The sequence below is a fragment of the Lathamus discolor genome, chromosome 5 (genome assembly GCF_037157495.1).
Source record: "Lathamus discolor isolate bLatDis1 chromosome 5, bLatDis1.hap1, whole genome shotgun sequence".
Taxonomy (NCBI): Eukaryota; Metazoa; Chordata; class Aves; order Psittaciformes; family Psittacidae; genus Lathamus; species Lathamus discolor.
In genome coordinates, this window is record NC_088888.1 from 27,143,543 (window position 1) to 27,165,865 (window position 22,323).

The following is a 22,323-nucleotide window of genomic DNA, read 5'->3' on the forward strand; positions in this document are numbered from 1 at the left end:
AAGCTTTCCATACATGTACTAACAAATTGTCATGCTCTAGTTTTGTTTGACATTTTCTTGTCTGTTACAAAGAGCTATTCACTGCTAACAAGAGGCTCACTTAATTAGGTTGTCATAGCTTTGGGATGTGGGACAACACTGTAGCAAAGATGATTATAGCCTTGGGAGTAGATACATCACTTAGGGGAGGGCTGTCACAAAGGTTCTGGGGTCATTCAGGTAGCAGTACTGTGAAGGTTTTTCTGCTTTTGTTGTAACTGGTGCTTACTGATTTATACATGCACATTGGGTTTTGGCTTGTCCACCTTCACTGAATTTAGGACAAACTACTTGCAGCTTTCTTGTTCATAGATATGTAAGCATGAAAGGAAGTTTTTTTCCTAAATTGAGTTTTGAAGGATAGCATGTTGCTATTTTGTGACAGTTCAGCAACTTCTGGCAAGGCAGGAGGCACTGGTACAAAAAAGCCTAAGTGCCTCTGCACAGGAATGGAATTTAACACAGTCATGATCATACTGACATCCCCTACTCTTTCGGCTTTCTCTTATCTCCTTTTTTAGCATGGCTCACTATGGGTAAGCTAGTAAGGATGAAAGTCAGCACACCTTAAGACAACAGCACAGAGGCAGCTCATCTTTATTATAACCCAGGACAAAATGACAAAACTATTTCTCTGAACTCCAAGAAACCACCACTCCTCCTTTATTTCACCATGGCCATGAAGGCATTAGAAGGAAGAACACCATGAAGTCATAGGAACCATCCCAAATAAGCAAGAGGACCAACTAGTGGCTTCATCTGCTAAGGCACGTGTTAGCTGGGGCCTGCCTGCTTTTAGTAGTGGTGGAATGGGGTGAAGGAAGAAGGCTGTGTTTAATGGTGAAGCAGATGCTATAGCAGTTCCATTATATAGTAACTTAAAACTCAGATGGGAAGAGATCACATGAAATTTTAGAACTAGCACCCAGTAATAGGCTTGCAAATTCAAACTCAATAGCCTCTATGGGGTTGTTCACTATAGCAAATAGTATTATAACTTTACACTCATTTTTAATTCTGCTGTAAACAATAGCACAGTGTAACTATTGAACAATTAGGCTTTTGCAGCCAAATGAGTTTTATTGGAGCTAAACTCAGGAAAGGTGTTAGTTCATACAGTTATGTTCTGAGTTCAGACTTCAGGCTTGCTAATAACAGAGAACTCGATACCATGTTTGTTAAGGCGATCAATCAGCTTTGTTTTGGAGAAAGCAGCTCCTGGAGAATATACACCGCCCCTGTTAATGAAAATAAAAACATCAGGGGTAAAAAGAAATTGAGTGACACTTTTTTTTAGAAGCCAAATGTATACTCCTTGCTAAAAAAAGTGCCACTGTGTCCCACAGGAAAGCCTGTGAAGAACTGGGCAAGCTGGTCATATTCATAGGTTCATTTCTGGATCCAGCAAACTTAATACTGATGCAATACATGATGCAAAAGCACTACTAAAAACCTATGAACTACATCCTTTCAAATTGAAAGGCAAATGAAGAATAAGTGGCTTTAAAGCAGCTCGTGGTGAAAGATCTCCCTTGCGCAGCCATTTGAGTGAGGTAACACAGAAATCCACAGGGTTATGAGATCTGTATTTTCAAAGAGAAACAAGTCGTCCACACAGTAGCTTTAAGGGAGATCAAGCTGCTCTGCATGGGAAAGTACTTACTGTTTAGGCAGACAAGTTGAATCTTCCAGAAGAGACAAGGCTGCTTGAACCATTGCAATTGGTGTAGCAATGTAGCCAGGCTCTGACAAAAACAAAACAAAAACCAACCACCAACTATGTACAGTGTGTTGAAATGTAGAATTTAATCTTGCTTTTACCTACAGCCTGCTGAAGAATTATCTCTTTGGCAATGAAACAGCCTTCTGCATTTACGATCAGCTTTTCTACATGGTCATCTTCCCAAGTAGCTGGTGAAATCCTTAAGATCTAAGCTGGACAAATATGTTTCACATAGAGGCCTATAATGACACAACCACAAGCCATCGCCTCACAGTGACAGAGGGCTCTCCATTACAGAGCCCACTGTCACAGGAGCTTTCCCCAGCCTCTGCCTGAAATTCAAACCTTTGATGCAGCTACATCACTAGTTATTTAAAGAAGCTATGCTTTATTAACTCCTTTCTGAGTGTTTTCCTTGCCGTCTCCAAACTTTACTTCAGGTGTCATCTCACCTCAAGGGAATGATCTGAGCACAAGTATGTTATAATTAGAAATGGTACCACACCATCTCTAAGTTCACTTACAGGGGACTAGAAACAAACTAGTACTAAGTCCAGGCTGTAACAACTGGAAACTGTCCTTAAAGCACTCTCCCTCTAACTGCTCTACTCTGCAAAAATGAAAATCTGAATGGGAAAGTCAGAAGGAAAGAGAATGAGAAGAACACAAATTAATTGGTTGTTTCAAAAAACAGGTCTCAGTGAGTGCTAGTATCCAAGGTAATCCTCTGTAAAGGCTGTTAACTTTGTCCACATTGCAGGTGCTCCTCAAGGGTGAAAGAGCGAGCAGTGGAACCATCAACCTACTTTAAAGTAGGGAATATGACGCAAAAGCAGTTAGTTTCTACTAAAATACATACCTGGTCCTTTCACTTCAGTGCAGATCTTTACATTTGGTTTGCCATTCTGGGGATCTTGCCCTTCACTGTAACCCTCGCCAAAAAAAGTAATTGTAAAAGAGGTTCCATCCATCTGTAGTAGACAAGTGTGGTCACCAAAAGAGTAAGTCACTCCCAGCAAACACAAGTAGAAAATAGAAGGATCTATTACGCCAAATTCTATGAACCATGTAGACATGAGAGTAGTTATTCTGAGACACTGCTTAAAAGGCATAATCTCATCTATGTTTTTAAGCACTTCCACTGTGTTCAACTGTTACTGTTCTAAAGTCCATTTATTCTCTCAGTGCTTCCAGCCCTCTGTTTCTGCTGCTCAGTCTCCCTCTGTCATCATCATTGACAGGCTGGGTGCTGTAAGCCATCCATGTAAATCATTGTAGAATGGCTTGGGTTGGAAGGGACCTTAAAGCTCATCCAGTTCCAACCCTCCTGTCATGGGCAGGGCCACCTTCCACAAGAGCGGGTTGCTCAAAGCCCCAACCTGGCCTCAAACACTGCCAGGGATGGAGCGCTCAGCTCCTCTGGGCAACCTGGGCCAGTGTCTCACCCCTCACAGTAAAGAATTTCTTCCTAATATCTAAATCTACGCATCACAGAAATACATCAGACCCATCCTAACATGAGTTCTACATACTTCAATGTTTTGTAACAGAAGATGCATTTAAATATTCAAAGCTATCTGAACAGATATTGCATGAATACACACAGTGTATATTCAGACATTATTTCTATGCAGTTGACTCTGAATTACTACTTCATCATTACCATGACACATTTATTCAATAACTGTGATGGGAAACAGCCAGTTACCTGTTTCTGGGTTGGTCCTTTCTTTGTGAAGTATCCAGCAGAGAAAAATTCTGGGTACTGCATAATGAAGCAGGGGAGAAAAACAAAAAGATGACCAACAGTAAACTAGATAGAAAAAAAATAATCTCCAAACATTTTAATTCTGTGTTTTGAACACTTACTTTTGTCAGAAGTTTTCTTCCAAAGCTAAACTTCACAAGAAGCAGAAATAAAATGCCAGCAAACATCAGCTTCATAACAGAACCAAGACCACCTACGTTCACATAAGCACCATACTGCACCTGAGGCAGAAATGTATTTTCAGAGACAGAACTGACATTAAAATTTTTGCATCAACTCCTTTGTAAAAATAAATCTACCCCCAGTTTAGGATGCAAGTGTTTGATACAATACATAGCTGCTTAAACAGGGCCTTAAACGACTGTCTTAGTACCAAAGAACTCTTCAAATAATGCTTCACTTCATAATGCGTTATGAGAATGGAATATAACTACAGAATGGTGAGGAAATGAGCATAGTAAACAAGAGTGGAAAACTCTAAAGAAAGCTGTGGTTTGGTATCTGATTTACAGCTTCTCCTCCAAGATCCCTGTGCTTTAGCTTAAGAGAAACTGCGGCCTTGCCTTACTTTTCAAATCTGAAATAACAGTAGCAAGCCTTTCTCATTTGTGCTTTCCATGTGCATTTTTAGAGCGCTATCTCACCTTCATCTCTTAGCTGATGCCTGTGATTCTGCACAGTTGTTATACAGATTGTTGGTGCTGGTCTCCTCTCATGAAACCATGAGGAAAACAAAAAACTTAGCATCTTTTCCACCACTTCATACTGCCCTTACTCTCCAGATACAAATGAGCAGCCTATGAATTCTTTATCAGAATGTTTACTACACTAGATTGACCTAACTACAGCTACACTTTAGAACATCCCAAGTTGGAAGGGACCCATAAAGATCATTGAGTCCAACTCCCTGCTCCTTGGAAGACTATCCATAACTAAACCATATGACTAAAAACATTGTCCAGAGATGCTCCTTGAACCGTGAAGGGCTTGGTGCTGTGACCACTTCCCTGGGGAGCCTGTTCCAGTGACAGACCACCTTTCACAGAACAGCTTTCTCTATTGTCCAACCTGAACCTTCCCTGACATACTGCAATAAAAGAGGAGGCTGTGAATAAAATCAAGATGTTTATTTTATTGTTTCACCCTTTCAGAAGCTTTACTGACACAACAAAAAGAAGCCTCTCTACAAGAAGAGAATTTAATGTATTTATCATTCCTGAAAATCAGGAAGCCTAACTTTCAAATATTTCTGTGACTTAGGGCTCCTATTCCCTACAAATACATACTTAGACAGCTCAAGAACCCTAAAAGCTAATCTTGTAACTATTATGCTAGCAGCAATAAGCAAGCTCATCAGGCAGAGGATCAAGTAGTATGAAACAGGCCAGTGCGCCCAGAAGAACCCAGACCACATCAAGTCAAGCAGCTTCCAAAGGTGATAAAGAGAACAAGCCTCCTTCTTCACAGAAGCAAAAGCACATTCCGGTTCATTACTGTTTACCTAACTACAGCGGCCCTACTATGCAGATCTGCACTACTTCTACTAACTGAACAGTTATTACATAAAGCAAATTAATTGAAAGCAGTAACAAAGACAGTATATTAATAACAGCAACTTACAGGTGTTTCCTGCAACTCTGTGTACAAATAACGTTGAGACCGTTTCACAACAGAAGCATCAGATCCCATGAATGGAATGGAGTACTCTTTGAATTCCCGACTGTAGAACACAAGCCCTCTGTAAAAGGAAAAAAAAAACCAACACAACAAACCCAACAAAACAAGGTCAGAAAAAATGTTCAAATGTTCACACAAACTGAAGAAACTTATCAATGTAACAGCCCTACCAATACTGGCCTTTCTCAAGCATTTTTATGACAGACATTATTTCTTTTCACCAAAAGCAAACTATCTGTGACTCAAGATGCCATGCACTACAGCAAGGAAGAATCTGATAACCAAAATAATATTCTCCTCACATTCCTTTCTTCCATTTTATTGAAGTTCAAAACTGTACCATGCCACTAAAAGCCCCTTAGAGCAATTTAACTTTGAGACCCAGTAAATGCTGGGTCATGTTCTGTTTTCAGTAAATACAAGCAAATCTGCAAAACTGAACTTCAATTCTACTAGACAAGCATCTCTGTTCCTATTACACTGAAGTCCTAAATGCATCTTTTTATTATTTAATAGTATGTTAAAAATCTATACAACAAATACTGGAACTGTTAGAAGACAGCATGTTTCCCATCTCAGACTTATACCTCCTTTTAAGCTTTGCACCAACTACTGGAACAGGGGCATATCCTATCTTTTTTCGAAGCTTCTTCAGGTTGTCTTGATCCGCAAGACCATAAACAGCTGACTTCCAGGTCCCATCATGTATACAAGTTCCCTAGTGATATACCACGAAACAGTAATTAACTCTATATCTAAAGGTTTCATGTATTATTTTAATAATTACCTTAGAATTATTACATATTCTTAGTTATTACATATATGTGTTATAATTACATGCACTGAACTACATTGAAATGTTGTGGGTTGGCCTTGACTGGGCACCATGTGGCCACCAAGACTCCTCTGCTGGACAGGGAGGGGAGCAAATAAGATTGGGGGAAAAAAAAAACCCACAACAAAACCCCTAAACAACCAACTCCTGGGTCAACTTGTGGGAGGAATGTTGAACAGATAGCCCTGATGCTGTGCCAGCACTGCTCAGCACTCTCCAAAACACTGGTGTCTTATCAACACCCTTCTAGCTACCAATACAAAGCACAGCACTATGAGGGCTACTACGAGGAAAATTAACTCCAGCTCAGGCAGACCCACTGCAATCTCCACATCTTACTCCATATGATTTGTGTCATCCTCAGGTCCCACATTATTGAATACATGTTTATACACATACACACATGTATCTTCTAAGCATCCTATTACATTTAGTTCTCATTACTGAAATCCCTCCTCACCAACACTTACAACTTACGCTACATACTTAAGCCATCTTTATGCCAAACATATTCACATTAACAACTATTTCCTGTCCTTTAAAAGATAGATATCACTCTCCCATTCCATGGGCTGCTTTTACTCCAGGTGTTTGTAAGAACAAGTGATGACTTGGCCCCATCTCTCAAGATTAGTGATCAGGACAGGAGAAGCAATGTGTTTTATTGGTGGGCACCAATCCAGCCCAGTTCGAGCCATCCTTTCATTGTTTTAATAATGATCTTAGAATTATTACATATATTAGAAATTATTATGATTATTATGTATAATACATGTATTACGATTACATGAAGTATACTGAAATAATCCCTCCAGACACACAAACACACACTAGAATTACTGGCAACACACCATGTATCCGTTACAGTTTACTTGTGTATGAATCCTCCCCACATCGCCACCAAAACTATTTCTTGAAACAGCTTAATGCAACAGACTTCTGGCCTTTGTTGTAAGTATGTCTGCCTAACTAACTGTACAAAAGGGTGTTTGCTTGGGATGCTTTTATTAGCTCCTAAAAAATAAAGCTCTTGGATTCATCATCAAAGAAATACCAGCTTGTTCCTTGGTCTGAATTAATGTAATAACAGTTATTCTGATGGGCTGTGGGAATACAAATACCTCTGATTTTCCCGCAAGGTATAAACCAACTAACCTCAGGCCCAGATTTCACCTTCAGGAAGCTTTCGACAGCAGTTAAGGTACCTTTCGGGGAAGAGAAAACATTACTTGGCATACACAATTACTAGTACACAGAGACACAGTATACACTCTGGTAACCTCAAATAGCAGACCACTGACATTATTAGTTGAAAAGGCAGTCACATCTTTGTTTCAAATTTAAGTAAACTAAGATTAAGTTCCACAGCTATTTCAGTTAGCAAGTATCAGATTTCTTATGTGAAGTACTTCAGTAAAGGTCACCAACACTAGCTTTACTCATTACCTTTTTCATGTCTTATTGACTTAATGACATAATGTAAACAATCAATAAAAAAAGGAAAATAATACTAAGAGCCATATTTAGCTTTCCTCCAAGTTTCAAAATAAAGGATGATGTAGGCTATGAAAACCAGGATGGAGTTATGGATTTGGGCTAGACCTTAAGTGCAAATGCCCCACACCCCAAACCCCCAAACCCACAAAGCACCAACCACAAACCTACAAACCCACAGAGAACCCTGAACTCACAAGAAACCTAAACCATGCAATGTTATCTTGTGTTTCGCAAAGAATTCTTAGTTGTGATGAACAGCAAATCAGTTCCTCAAAATTCTGATTTGCTTTGCACAGTTCCTTCCCAGATTATAAAACTGTACTTGTATGAGCAAATTTCAATACAGCAAGCAGCTGGATACAGAGGTGATAGTACCATAAAGTCAAACCAGGAACAGATAAGAGACATCTTTATTCAAAAAAAGTATCAGACATCAAATTATAACCCCACGAAAAAACAAATACTCATTTCCAGGCCTCTCCTCTCCCTCCAATCACATCCAGATTGAGTTTTCTTAAACTGAAAGCAGATGATACACTTCATTGCAAAGCAGACTCACTTAACAGCAGTTTTAATAGCCCATAAAAGCAGAACATTTGGATACTCACTGGCCTTTTCAATTGAAAGTCAGATGTGACGAACAAAAGCATCCTCATTTGAGATTAGGATCAAATGCAAATTTGATCCTGATTTATGCATCCAGGATCCTAATTTGATCCAGAATTTATGCAAACATCTCACATCTTTTCTCAAATGTATTTATGCTTTTTTGGTTACTGTCTCCCTGTTCCTAAAGTAAAAAGTATCGTATGGCACTGTCTGCCTACACTCATATACCAGCTTCTCAGTGCTTGTGGTCAAAAAACAAAACTTAGGAAACCCAGTTACCCACCAATCTGCAAACCCTTTCCCACTGCCTCTTCCCTACAAAGATTCTCACTGTACAAGAGGCAGTGTGCTGAGGCTTACCAAGTGACAACCACACACTGGCTCAACAGCCCACTCCTGACAACTGCAGGTTCTGTTGTCTTTGTAAGCAACATTTCCTTGAATCCCTCTTCTAACTAACAACCAATGTTATTCAATCTAAGAGGAATTATGATTTACTTTAAAATTTCTGTCTACCAGATCTGGTTGAAACTGATCAGCTGCTAGTGGCAGGCAAAAAGAGAGACTGAAAGACCTCCCATGTAAGTAATGTTGCTTTAGGAAACCAAATGAAAACATAATCTGCATTTCTTTTTCAGCATAAAATTACACTTAAAAGTCACCTTTCAACTTGTCTCTGGTGTACAGCACTCCCATATCAACTGGTATAGAGTCAAAGCCACAACTTCCAATGACATATACTCCCTTTTCCGCAGCTTTTTCATTGTATTTCAGGTACATTCCTTCCAGAAACTAAAACACAGAACAAATACTTTAAGCAGAACTGTCTATTTAGACATACCCAATATTAGCCACTCATGCTTTACTGTGTCATATCACAGCACCCTACATACTTCAACCGACTTACACACATCTTTGACACAGACAAAGAAATGTGACCTGCACAAATTCCCTACATAGGCTCACAACTGAGCTTTGAATCAGAACTCAAAAATTTGGGATTTCTGGAAAAAACCTTAGAGGCTCTCACCTAACAGCTAACACACTGTACTTTAAAATAATTAACACATCTTAAAAACTGCACATCACGAAGAAGAATACATCTTCCTGTTCATAAACAGGAACATGAAACATACTAAATAAACACGTTGCCATAAGGTAGCATTTTTCTACTGTCACATACCTGTGGCTCTCCACTGATGTCAATGTGGCTTGCACCATTTTCAACACAAGCTTCTATCACAGGCTCTCCAAAGAATCTATACTATAGAAGGAAAAAACACCACACATAACGAAAGCCCCACAGCACAACTCACCCAACATGCTTTATCCTACATATGTATGTACACCAAAACCGCGCCACGCCAAGCTGCTACACTGTCACCTGCCCCGAGGAGCGAGGAGCCCAGCCGCAAGCAGCCGAGAGGCAGCCCCCGGCTCTGCCAGCAGCCGCGGGAGTAGCGCCCGCACCGCCGCACTCACCGGGCCCACGCAGTTGAGCACCAGCCGGGTCTGCCTCGCCATGGCGGCCAGCGAGGCCGCGTCGTCCACATCGCACAGCAGCACGCCGACCTCCGGCCCCACCGCCGCCTTCCCTGCGCACCGGAGATCGCCGTCACCGACACGTCCCGCCGCCCCCCGCAGCCTCTCTTCCCACCCCGAGACAAGCCACCGCCTCCCCAGCACCAAGGGGCTCGCCCCGGCTCTCCGCGCGGCCCTTCCCCACACCCGCTCGAGAGCGGCTCCTAACAGACAAGAGCCGCGACACCGGGGCCGCGCGGGCCCCTTCGGTCCCGGACCACCGCCGCGCCACACGACCCCCGACCAGCTGCTGCTGTACCCAGCTTCTCGGCCGCCCGCTCCAGCACCGCCTGCAGCTTCTGCCGGCTCCGCCCGGCCACGGCCCAGCGCAGGCCGCCCCGCGGTTCCCCGCTGGCGGCCGCCCGCGCCACCTCCTCCACCACGAACTGGCCGGTGAATCCCGAGGCACCGAACACCACCAGCTCGTAGGGCCGCTCGGCCGCCCCGCCGCCGTCGCAACCGCTACCGGCCGCCATGGGTAGACACTGCCGCACCGCCGGGCGCAGCCAGGACGCCAAGCTGCCAGGCGGCCCCGCCCCGCAGTGGGCGGCCGCTGCAGCGGCTGAGGGGGGGTGTTGTCGTGCCTCGCTCCGCCCCGAGCGCAGACCCCGAGCTGCTGCCGCGGGCGCGCAGTAAGGGTTGTGAGGGGTACCCCGGCCGGTGGCCGGGGAGAAGTCCCCTTTGCTCTCCTTCCAGCAGCTAGAAGGGAGGGAGAGGCGCTATCTCCGGGCATGTTTGACACACACCGTGAACAAATAAAAACAGACCGAGGTACTGCCGGGGGGTTATAGAGCCAGCGGGTTTGAGCAACAACGCTTGTAAAGAGACGCCATCGTGTCCGGTCCCACAGCAGACGTTCTTCTGCTGAGCGCTGCCCATTGCCGAGTTACCGTCAGTAACCCAGAATGAAAATTGTAATCACTTAGAAGTCGAGTGAAATGCTCTTGTTTGCCTCACGACTACAGCAGGTGTTTATGTCAGGCTCAGCAGGAAAGGAGAACAAACACAAAATCTGCAGTTGCTGTGGTGGTGGGGAGAGGCCATGGCCCTGCAGGGCCATGCTGGTACGGAGCATGCATGACTGCACTGTGCGGTGAAGCACGGTTGTGATTTCTGTGCTTTTCAAGGCCAGGCTGCTCACCTGGATTCCAGAGGCTCGCAGCAAGCTGTGTGGGAGCCAGCCTCATGCATCCCTTTCTCCCAGGGAGTTTCTGCCCCATCTTAACCATTCCGAAGAGACGCCTGTCTAATCTCTAGTGACTGATGCTTTCACACTGCTCCCCAGGCAATCTCCTTCTGCACAGTGTTACGCGTATGGCTGAAGACAAGAAACTAGATCTGTACATCCTGTAGCTTTGCCCCCGTGCCATTCTGTTTCTAGAGGACATTAGTAAAAGGTTTAATCCCTGAGGAGTGTGTAGAAAGATGCTGCAAAGCTGGAAATTTCCATGAATTTCCTCAATCATCCTTAGTTTTTAAATCAATAACTCTTCTGAGCTTTCCTTACAGGCTATTTCACACGTACATTTTTCCTGTTCTTTTCAGCTGGTTTACATTTGTACTGAAGATTAATGTCCTTTTTGAACACACTCTAAACATCTTGTCTCCGAGGCAACCAGAGATCCTCACCTTTGAAAGCAGCAGCATCAACTCCTTGAGTACTGCTGATGCAGCTGTTTGTAGGCCTACACTATCAGCTGTACCAGTGAAACAACAGAGCCTAACAAAGAACAAAGCATGGGGGAGGGAAGGACAAAGATGGCTGTTGTAGGTTTTTTTAATCCCGATCATTTTGTTGATCTGATTTACAGAGCAAACCTGCCAAACGAGTTTCTTGTGTTTGAGGTCGCTGAACATCTCATTAGTCAAACTTGTCTCTTACTATCTTCCTCGGATGATTTCCAGCTGTTTTCAAAGTAAAGGCTGTTTTCTTCGAGGCCGCTGTCTTTGGTGTTCCACTCTCCTTTCTCCTTTGAAAAAGCTTTGGAAAAAAAAACAACCAACTATAAGCAATAGATATTTCCCTCCTCCCCCCCCCCCCCCCCCCCCAGTTTGAAGTTAATAAAAAATGTTTTTTCTTCAAACTTTGCATTAACATTTAAAATTGTTCAGTGACATTAGGCTGTAAGGAGCCTTCCAATTGCAGAGGGATTCTGACATAGCTCAAAGGGCTGCCTGATTTCTTTATCCCTTTGCTCCAGAAGCTTGCTTCTCTTGCCTTCTCTCCCTCTTCCATATTACCCCTTTATCACATCTAATCCCTTGTCCCTCTCGAAACACAAGGCAATTTATAAACCTATGACTCTGACTCAACTATTTGTAAAGAACCAGGACTGCACAATCTTTCTTGGGCCATATGTGTTTGATAAGAGCTGCATCGTTGTGTTAGGCAGTGGCTTGGCAAGCACAAGCTTGCATGCAGTGCTGAGTAACCTGCCTCCTCAGTGACTGAAATTTTACACCAAAAGGGGCAGACTTGCCCTGCTTGTCAATCCACAACTCTCAATATTCCATCTACTCGTACAGTGTCAGCTGCATTTCTTTAAAACACACCTGTTGGAGCAAGATAATTCATGTAAATTGCGGTTTACACAGGCAAGAAATCAGGCTTTCAGAGATGCAGAAGGACACCTGAAAAACAGCTAGGGGGACATCAAAACAGGAGGCGTACATAGTTTTTTGCCTACATAAAACATCATTATGGTAGCTCCAACTCATTTTTTCTTGAGAGAGACCTGTGGTTGTCAACTGGGAGAGTTCTGTTTGCAGGCATCTCCAGTTTCACGCCAGCTCACTGGGTAAGAAAAGAACAAAAATCAGTCTGTAAACCAGATTACATTCCTGCCCTTGAAACTAACAAGTTGATGGGTAGGTTTCAGAATAGCAAACATCAAGGCAATGATTTTAAATGGAGAGCTAACAGCAGTCTTGACTAAAGGCAAAGGTTAACCTGTCTCCCTGGTTAGTGCCCTCAGTGCAGGATTACAAAAATTATTCTGTGGGAAAGGAGTAGGATGATTTACAGTTTTCCGTTGTCCAATAGGAAGACAAGAAATGTCAGATCTGCTGCCAAGTGCAGTTCCACAAAGGAGGTTCCCACCTCAGTCAGTTCTAGAGGCTCACAAAAAAGATACTGCTGTTTCTGTTAACATCTTGCGTTCCAGATTTGCAGGTGCTTATTTTTTCACATGTGTATCAGCATGCAAAGCCTCATTTAGCCAGACTGCCTTAGTCTAAAGCTCCTTGCCAATTTCTGTGGGACAGAGAAGTACAAAAACGCGTGTGCACACAAAAAACCAGGAGCCATATCTTTTCAAAGTCATCCAACAAAAAGGGGCACGCCTCCCTGTGCTAGTTTCTCCTGTTCTACTTGGAGCCTCTGGCAGGATCTGAGGAATCTGTGTAATCATGTATAAGAGCACTTGTATGTCCCTTCCTTTCATACAGCACGTCTCCTGATAAAACCCTTCCTGTCAATATTACAGGCTTCTTGGATGCCAGTCTTTGTGGTAAAGTTTTTTGTACTCATTTATAATTTTAGGGTGCTTTTTATTAGGAGTGGAAACTAAGATGTTGTTCCATGACCACTTTTTAATTAAAATAATAATCAGGTAGCAGAAAGAGTGCAATATGATGTCAATTGCATAATGCTGTATGAAGGCAACTTTTTTAAACACAGCATGGTAATTGTCTTGAACCCCAAAGGATGAAATAAGATCAGTGGCTTGCATCATTTTAAAAGTTACAACAGAACACAAGAAAAATAGAGCATAAGAGTAGGCAGAGAACCTGGGAAACAAGGTTGATTAACAATGCATGGATAATTCACTGCAGGGTACGAAGAATTATGTGGGTGAGTATATAAGTGATTTAAAAAGAAAAGGCATCTGTGTACCTGTTACAGTGACTCAGTACTGTAAGACTGTGAGAACAAATATTTCTGGAACAAAGCCTACAGTTCTTAGTGTCGTGGTGTATCTTATCCTGAATTTATGCAGAATATTATTTTATAATCAAGAGGCAATTGGCTTTTAACAGCTGCTCAATACATAACTTTAGAATTTGTAATAAAACTATTTAGAGTGGGATAAAAAAAAAAGAGGATCTTGAAATTAAAAACTGCAGAGAATCCAACAAAGTTGCTTCTTTTCTCCAAGCTGAACAACCTCAGTTGCTTCAGCTGCTCCTCATAAGATTTGTGCTCTAGGCCTCTCACCAGCTTTGTCTCCCTTTGGACCTGCTCCAGCACGTCACTGTCTCTCTTGTAGTGAGGGGCCCAGAACTGAACACAGGATTCGAGGTGTGGCCTCACCAGTGCCCAGTACAGGGGATGATCACTGCCCTGGCCCTGCTGGCCACACTATTTCTGATACAGGCCAGGATGCCGTTGGCCTACTTGGCTGCCTGGGCACATGCTGGCTCATGTTCAGCCATCAATCAGCACCCCCAGGTCCTTTTCCTCCAGGCAGCTTTCCAGTCACTCTTCCCCAAGCCTGTAGCATTGCATGGGGTTGCTGTAGCCCAAATGCAAGACCCATTTTATACATATTTGGCCCTGAATTTTAATATATATTTAAATATATATGTATACATACACATAGGTAATATGTATATTGTATACGTGTGTATATATATTCAATCAAATGTATATTCAGCTAAATAAAATAATAAATGAACAAGGTTGTTTTCACCTATTTTGCTCATTTCTAACTTGGGAGAATACAAAACAGCAAATGGCAGATCCTGCTCTTCTGTTTTTTAATAAGTTGCATGCACATCCCCATTCATGCACAAATCTAAACAAGCTCTGAAAAGAAGAAATGAAGGCACTGTTGACCCATAGAAGGACAGCAGAAGTCAAAGCTTTTGACTGCCACTGGAGTCCAGGCTTCTCATTCAGTATTAACTGCAGCCATGACTTCTCACACGGAACTTGAAACACTTAGAGGTATGAAAAGGCTGATAAATGTACAGATTTTTCAGTAGATGGACACAGAGCAAGAAAGCGTAGGGGAAGAGCACCTTTTTCTGATGACACTAAATAATAAGTAATGTTGCAGTAGAATGCTCTATAACAAAAGTGGCTGCACAATAAATTAAGACATAAAGAGTTACATGCCAGAGTGCTCTTGCTGAGTACTGAAGGGTTCTGCCCTACCTCACAGCTTAGTAGTCATTTTGATGACAACACTTAAAGATTTGAAATTTTCTCCCATAGTTGCAGAGAAATGATTTAATGGCAGCTAAAAAACTAAAAGTGAAAGGATTCAGAAAACACACACTAATCTGTACTGGAGAAATTAAAACCTGGAATACAGCTACCTAAAAGAAATGGGGATATATGTTTTGTCAGTGGATGGCAAATGGGAGATACAATTGCAATGTAGAAGCATGAGATTGCATAGAAGGAAATAAAAATCTGTCTCCATTTTAAAGTCTTATCTAAAGCATTGCATTCCATTTCAACCACTTCACTACTGTGGGCCCATACTACAAGGAATAGATTGACAAATTGCAGACAATTCCAAGAAAATCTTCCAGGAAATAATGAATTGTCTGGAAGTAGGAATGGAGACACCTTACAGGGCAAATCCAAAGTTCAAGGTATGTATTCACTACAGAGGCACAATAGTGCTTTGCAAATATCTGAAGGTGGAGGGTGAAGGACTTGGAATACAAACAGAGGTGTACACCTAAGCAGACGTGGCTGAGAGAGCAACCAGCACAGCACATACCTCGCAGCAAGGGAGATGTCAGTAAGAGAATGAGACCAATGATTCGGTGAGTGCCGATGGACAGGACATCTGAAACCAAGCACCAGCCTGTTACCTGTGAGGAAGCTATGCAATGCCACAAGTGTAAGTGGATGGCTAGATAGGCCATCTGTTCTTTATTGGCTGTAGTCATCAGTATTAGACTGAACTGTAAAATTCTCTAGCTATCTTTCCTTTACTTGTGTTGTGAGTATAACAACAGAGTCCGATAGTTCTTAAAATATTCCTTGTATCTTATTTAAGCAAGGTCATTAAGGGGGGAAAAAAAGGGGGAAACATCTATATGTTCTAAGTAGCTAAAAGTGCTTGCAGGCAAGAGCATAGAGTACCTCAGTGTTACTCTCTACCAACTTCAGTTGCCTGCAGAACTTCTTGGGGGCCAGATCAGGCCTGGCCCTACGCCCTGGTGCCTCTGTTCAGTGCATTTGAATGCTCTGTCAGTGTTAATGCAGAATACCCACAAGAACTTTTCTTATTTCAGGTTGTATAGTGCCTGTTCACATGCAGAGAAACTTAGATTATCCAGTTTTACCCACTGGCAAAACCACAACCACTCATTTTTATCACATTTATAAATCACAGCTAAGCTACACAGGTATTACTGTCCTCAAAAGCCTTGTAGCTGTCTTCAAATTGGCAACATATTTCATCTTTTGACCTCCAAAGACTTCTTTTTTGCCAGTACTATCTTGTACAAGTCCTGTGTGAGGCCATCTCTGTGCTGCACTTGTTTTCTTTACATAAGGGGTTAGGAAGGATGGTTGTCATAGGAAGAAAATTAACTCTGTCCCAGACAAAACCAGGGCAATGGTTCCTTCACAAAACTCAAGATTTTCATCCCAGAAACCATAGCAGCTCAGTGCAAATCTGTGTGTGTGTGTACAAGCAGAGCACATTGCTACACATAGCTATTCCTTCTAACCCTGTATCATTTTTAACACATTTGCACCATCAAACGTCCCTTGAAGCTACCCTTTCTCACTAATGTGACATCCTCATAAACTGTCAGAGACTGAAGGGAATTCCTGATGAGGGGAGAAGAAATGGTGCAGTGGTAGAGCTTTTCCCTCTTGTTCCTGTGAAAGAAAGTGGAAGAAAGCACACCAATTAGTATTGTGTAGCTGCTTTTGCTCTGTGTGGATGTTTTGTGCAGGAGAATTGCTGCAGAGCTTCGGGAGTGAGAACAGAATGCCAAATATCCTGTGCTCTCAGCCACCATACCCTGCAGAGGTATTTCTGTGCTGGAATATGGGTGACAAGCAACACTTGAAAGCTCCTTCTTCTGTATCTATCTCCCATGTAGCTATGTGCTGGTTTTGGCTGGGATAGAGTTAATTTTCTTCATAGTAGCTAGTATGAGTAGATGTTTTGTTACAACACTGAAAGCAGTGTTGATAATAAAACAATGTTTTAGTTATTGCTGAGCAGTGTTTGCACAGAGTCAAGGCCTTTTCTGCTCCTCACACGACTTCATCAGTGAGTAGGCTAGGGGTGCAAAAGGAGTTGGGAGGGGAAACAGCTGGGACAGATGGCCCCAACTGACTAAAGGGATAATTCCGTGCCATATGATGTCATGTTCAGCAATAAAAACTGGGCAAAAGAAGAAGGGAGGGATGTTCAAAGTTATGTTTTCTCTTCCCCAGTACCCGTTATGCATGATGGAACCTTGCTTTCCAGGAGATGGCCCAGCACTTGCCTGCTGATGAGAAGTAATGAATGAATTCCTTGGTTTGCTGTGTCTGTGTGCAAGGCTTCTGCTTTAACTGCACACTGTGTTAACCAAAAAAAAAAAAAAAAAAAAAAGAAACTGAAAAAACCCCAAACACAAGTGATGCGCAATACAATTGCTCACCACCTGCTGACTGATACCCAGACCCACCCCAGCAGTCATCAGCTCCTTGCAGCCAACTCCCCCTTATGTATACTGGACATGACATTCTATGGTATGGAATACCCCTTTGGCTAGTTTGGGTCAGGTGTCCTGTCTCTGCTTCCTCCAAGCTTCCTCTGCCTGTCCACACTGGCAGAGCGCAAGAGACTGAAAGTCCTTGATCAAGGTAGGCGCTACTGAGCAACACCTAAAACATTGGTGTGTTGTCAGCACTGTTCCCAGACTAAAGCCAAAACACAGCTCTGCACCAGCTACTAGAAGAAAACTGATTCTATTCCAACCAAAACCAGGACAAACTATTGTTTAATAGCCCCTAACTGAACTTATCACAGTATAGTTGCATTTGAATTTAGATTTGTCTGTAACATGGACATGGCAAGATGTCTTCCATCTTCCTTCACAGGAAAGATCCTAGCAGATCTCTAGCTTCTGTAATGTTGGAATGGGGCACATTTTCCAAAATCTGCGGTTCATAACTACATCTCATCAAGAAGGTTTATGGAGAATTGCCAAAAGGCTGATCAACTATATCCTTTTGTTCATTCTGTAGAAAGCAGAAGTTTAGCTTTCAAACCAGTGTCTTGCCTCAGGACTGAGTTTAGAGCTGAGCAGTCGGCACAGGTAGCAATTACAGTGAGGATGGAAAGAGCAAAACCACAGAACGTAATGCAGAGATAGCAAATGACCCTTATTTCATACAGCTGGCTTGTTCAGCAGTGTGTGGGGCTAGTAACTGAACCTTGAGAAGTACTAAAGAATCAAATGGTACTACAACGTGGAAGTATCTGCAGTACATTTTGCCATGTTCTTGACATAACTCCAGCACCCCAGGTGACTCTTTGCAAGGCCTGGGTAGAGCCCTGCCTTGGTTTGTGTCAGGACAGAGCCTCGCTTACAGACTTGGAGACAATTCTCTCCCACTTTTCTGAATTTCTGGGATAACATCAAGGTGTCTAACCTGGACTGAGAATCAGTTATTTAAGATATTACTTTAGTAAAGCAATCTTAGCTATCACATAACAAAGCTTAATCGATTGATACAAAATAATGAATTGACTTTATTAACCTTTTTCACTATGTCAGTAAACATGTGGAGGGTGATAAGGGTAAAGGGCCTCAATCGGATCCCCTCCTCCTGTAGCAGCTTTCCTCTATCGGGGTGCCCAAGACTGTCCTAAGTGGTTTGGATGAGTTTTGTAACTCATACTACTATTTTAGCATTTTCTAGCAAAAAGGCTCCAAGGTGTGGCATGCAGATTTTTGCACAAGTATTTTTTAAAGAAAAAATGCGCTTACATGGCCACAACAGCCGATTCCAAACTTGCTTTATGTCAACTCTTGTCTGAACAACAACAAATACCTCCATGTGAACAGCGGCTGCCTGATGGCAGATAATTACCTGACCACGAGGCAAAGGTCTTTACTCCTTAAACTTTTCCTGAACATTAGATAAACGCTTTGACAACAGTGATTACAGCTAGTCAATAGAACCTCACTGTTGTGCATAACACATTCAACTGGTCCTCTCAGAATGGCCTCAGCAGCAGCCCAGGTGGTATTTGAACCTGCATTTGCAGCTCTAGATGTTAAGGCAAAGGAAGATTAGGAGAAAGAATGAGATAAAGCACAGGGTATTGGTGAAACCTAATGTGTATTAGGTAGGTGAGTGGATTAGGTTGGGGTCGTGCAGTAGGTGGGCAGAGTTGAAAGGCTGGGATCTGAGTAAGGTACGTTACTCGGACAGGAAAGTTGGGCATGGTTTTTAGGAGTAGGACATGCAGTAGAAGGATGTCAGTGCATGGACCTGAGAATCTAATGAAGGGGAGGGAGTGCACCAGGAGGGAAGAAGCAGGCAGGAGGAGAAACAAACCTCTTCTGACCCATTGTTATGGTCTGGAAAAAAGTATTCAGGTACTATCTACAGTGCTGACAAACAAAGTTTGAGAAGTGCCTGCCTTCTCAAACTGCCTTCAGTACTGATTTTCAAGTTATCTGCAATTGAAAGTTTACTTTACATAATGCAGGCTATGTACCTGCCCGCACAGAAACAGTAAGTTAATCGGGGGAGAGAGTTACCGACAAAACAGGGCAAGTAACAGGGTGAGGTATAGTAGCTCCTTGCTAGGCTCAGAAACTGTATCTGAGCTCCCTCTAGTGAGCTTTGCGCGTTTTCTACGCTCAAAGCTCACTGCTCAAAGCTCACATACCTCCTCATTGAATCCCTAAATTCAAACCCAAATACTTCTAAAACAAACAGGCAAACGGTCTTTGTACCTGTCCTGTAAGAGTTCACATCAATTCTGCTTCACAAAGCTGAGTTCTTATTTTCAGAAGTTTCCAGAAAAGTAAAGAGAACAAATGTAGTTTTAATGGTGTTAGAGACAATCGGAAAACTAGACTATTTGCAAAGCACTTGCAAAACAGAAGCAGCAGGCTTGTACAACTTCCTACTGCAGGTAACAAAGTGTTTTCTAAAACACAGAAGGGAGTGTGGTAGAGAGCTTTTACCATCATGAATGCAAAACAACTGTCAGGAGTAAGGCTGGCATATAGATCAGTTCGCTTGATACCTTATAGAATAAGCAAAGGGGTGAATCACTGTTTTAAAAAAATCAGACTGCTCAATTTTCTACATGACAAACGAACTCTCTGACAGTTTATTTATTTCCTCCTGCAATGATGAATGGATGGGACCTTTTTTTGTGCAATGAGCTTAAGCTACAGAGGGCAAGAAGCGCTACCACACTTCCTGCAGGCACGCACATCTACCTGTGTTTTTCCCCACAGTAGGAGAAAAAAGGAATACTTGTGTTAAAACAGCCCTCAGCTATCTTGTGGTGGCTGTGTGTCCTTCAGCTCTACTGGTGATTTGCTGTGAGTTTACTTCATGTGTCTGTAGCCTACAGGTCCCCTTGTCTTGGTTATTGCCTCTTGTCTGGGCACTACTGGTACTGCAAGCTGTGGACATCAGCATTACTGTTTCCTGCTACTGCTGTTTTCTGGCTTACTGTCATTTTTGCCATGCACACAGGACTGCATTTTATTGTGTTATTCAGCCACAACCACAAATTAACTCCTATTCGTGTATTCATCCTTTTTCGAGATGCCTGTGCCACCAAAAAAACACCTCTCTCTCCTAGGTGTGTACCACTAAGAACCTTTTACAGTCCTACCTCTTCTGGGTACAGCAGAGAAGTAGTTCCATTTAAGTTCCTGTCCTGACACTGCCCTACCTCACTGAGAACTCATTTCTGGAGTTCTCAGATCCAAGTACATGTTAAGGAGTGGGCATGACAGCAGCCATAAAGTTAATCGAAGCAGGGTGAAAAGTTGTCATGCCATCAGCCAAGGACGAGTGAAAGCTGTAGGGGGAGTTAGTTTATCCAAATAAGGAAGAGAATGAAGAACTGAAGCTTTGCGTTTGACATTACCAAGCGGCAATATTTCCCTGCCCACCATATCAGACTTGTCATAGGCTTACCCATAGGAGGTTTGTAGGTTTGTCCACCTGATTTTACAAAAGCTCTCAAAAGGAGAGGAAGCAACAAAAAGCTGTAGTAGTAGAAACCACTGCATTGTCTCCCCACCTCCCAGGCTAGTTCATGATTTGATCATGCACTAAGCATTTCAATGGAATTTTCCAAAGCAGTTGCTCTATCCTGTCCTATGAATCCAATGGTAATTGAAGACTTCCAAGGAAAGTAACAGCCCCATTGACATCTGTGCTCACTCACCAGCTCTCCATGCTGCCTACAATATGCTAAAGTTTCTAGGTTTGGTTTTAGCTCAGATTACTAATGCTGAATGAGCTGTGATGTATAACAAGAAAAAAAGCATGTGGAATGAAAAGTACCTTAAAAATGATTTGGTGCAGTGTGGTCAGATTTCGTAGCAGAGAAGGCAATATAATGATGAAACCATCTAGCCTGTGGCTGTGAAAACACAAAAGAGGCATAAACCCAAGTTAATGGCAGCATGCCAGAGCCTTGTTAAAAAAATGACACATCACTGAAATCAAGTGCTGATGTAGCACCACCAAAGGCTCCTTTATGGGCCTGGAGACAAGAGTGCCCTTACATTTCATTATATAACTAACAGCAATACCTGCCTCCACAGAAGGAAGGGTATTTATAATGATCACTCTGTTATATCTGATAATGGTTCCATACCCCAGTAAATATTAACAGCTTTGGTTGCTGTCACTCTTTTATTTAATTATAGAACACACTGGAATTTTACTTTTTTATGAAAAATGACCTAACTTCCTTATTGGAATAAATAACAAGATTTAGTAGGTGAAGCTGAAACTGAAACTAGGACATTTTAGTTTAAAAGAAGGCCTTATTAGGATTTAAGCATGTAAGTGTCCTGAAAACAGGCCATAGATGCTAATCAGTTTAAACAATTAAGAACAGATGCTAAATGTGCATGTCTGGTTCAGAGAACATTACAAATAACTCCTTTTTTTACATTGTAAATGTACTCCTTTTTTTACATTGAGGTAAATTGAGGATCACATGGCTGAGCACTGAAGTCAGCTGCAGCAGGGAAATCACCAAGCGCTGCTTAGACCTGGGGAACAGACTTGTGCTCTTTAGCAGCTATTACAGTCATGCAATGTGGCCTTATTTTCCTCTCATTAACACTTCAGTCCTTTCCTGTATTTTTGTGTGACTGATTTGTATTATACACAGACAGAAACAAAGACTATTGTTACTTCAATCGGTTCTGTTTCAGCCGCAGACCTCAGTCTACACCACTGAATACAAGGCACCTCTTCGACTTCTCTTCATGGCCCCTGTGTTGCAATCCTGGGGGACAGACAGGGTCTCCGGCTCCAGGACTGAGCCCAGTTGCCAGAAAGCCAGCAGGCGGCACCGCTTGCTTGTGCTGCCTCTGGTTTTCAACGGTTTAACCTTTATATATCCC

At 42.5% G+C, this 22,323-nt stretch overlaps 1 protein-coding gene across 1 annotated transcript; it reads right to left on the reverse strand.

Moving 5' to 3' along the window:
• Positions 1 to 619: 619 nt before the first annotated feature.
• SCCPDH (saccharopine dehydrogenase (putative)) lies at positions 620 to 10,278 on the reverse strand. Its single transcript, XM_065680125.1, has 12 exons — positions 9,989 to 10,278; positions 9,631 to 9,743; positions 9,332 to 9,412; positions 8,811 to 8,940; positions 7,198 to 7,247; positions 5,795 to 5,925; positions 5,151 to 5,268; positions 3,632 to 3,751; positions 3,471 to 3,527; positions 2,622 to 2,733; positions 1,703 to 1,784; positions 620 to 1,277 (listed from the first exon to the last, which is right to left on the reverse strand). Exons 1-12 carry the CDS (start codon positions 10,203 to 10,205, stop codon positions 1,172 to 1,174), a joined length of 1,317 nt encoding a protein of 438 aa, XP_065536197.1. The 5' UTR covers positions 10,206 to 10,278; the 3' UTR covers positions 620 to 1,171.
• Between the last annotated feature and the right edge of the window lie 12,045 nt (positions 10,279 to 22,323).

Bases quoted from the DNA above. Each gene is read 5' to 3' on its own strand.
- SCCPDH (XM_065680125.1), bottom strand. From the start codon at position 10,205: ATGGCGGCCGGTAGCGGTTGCGACGGCGGCGGGGCGGCCGAGCGGCCC. The intron at 3,752-5,150 runs GTAAGTTGCTGT...TTTCTGCCTCAG, and splicing joins CAGAGTTGCAGGAAACACCT to GTGCAGTATGGTGCTTATGT. The intron at 1,785-2,621 runs GTATGTATTTTA...TGTTTTTGTCAG, and splicing joins CACTGAAGTGAAAGGACCAG to AGCCTGGCTACATTGCTACA.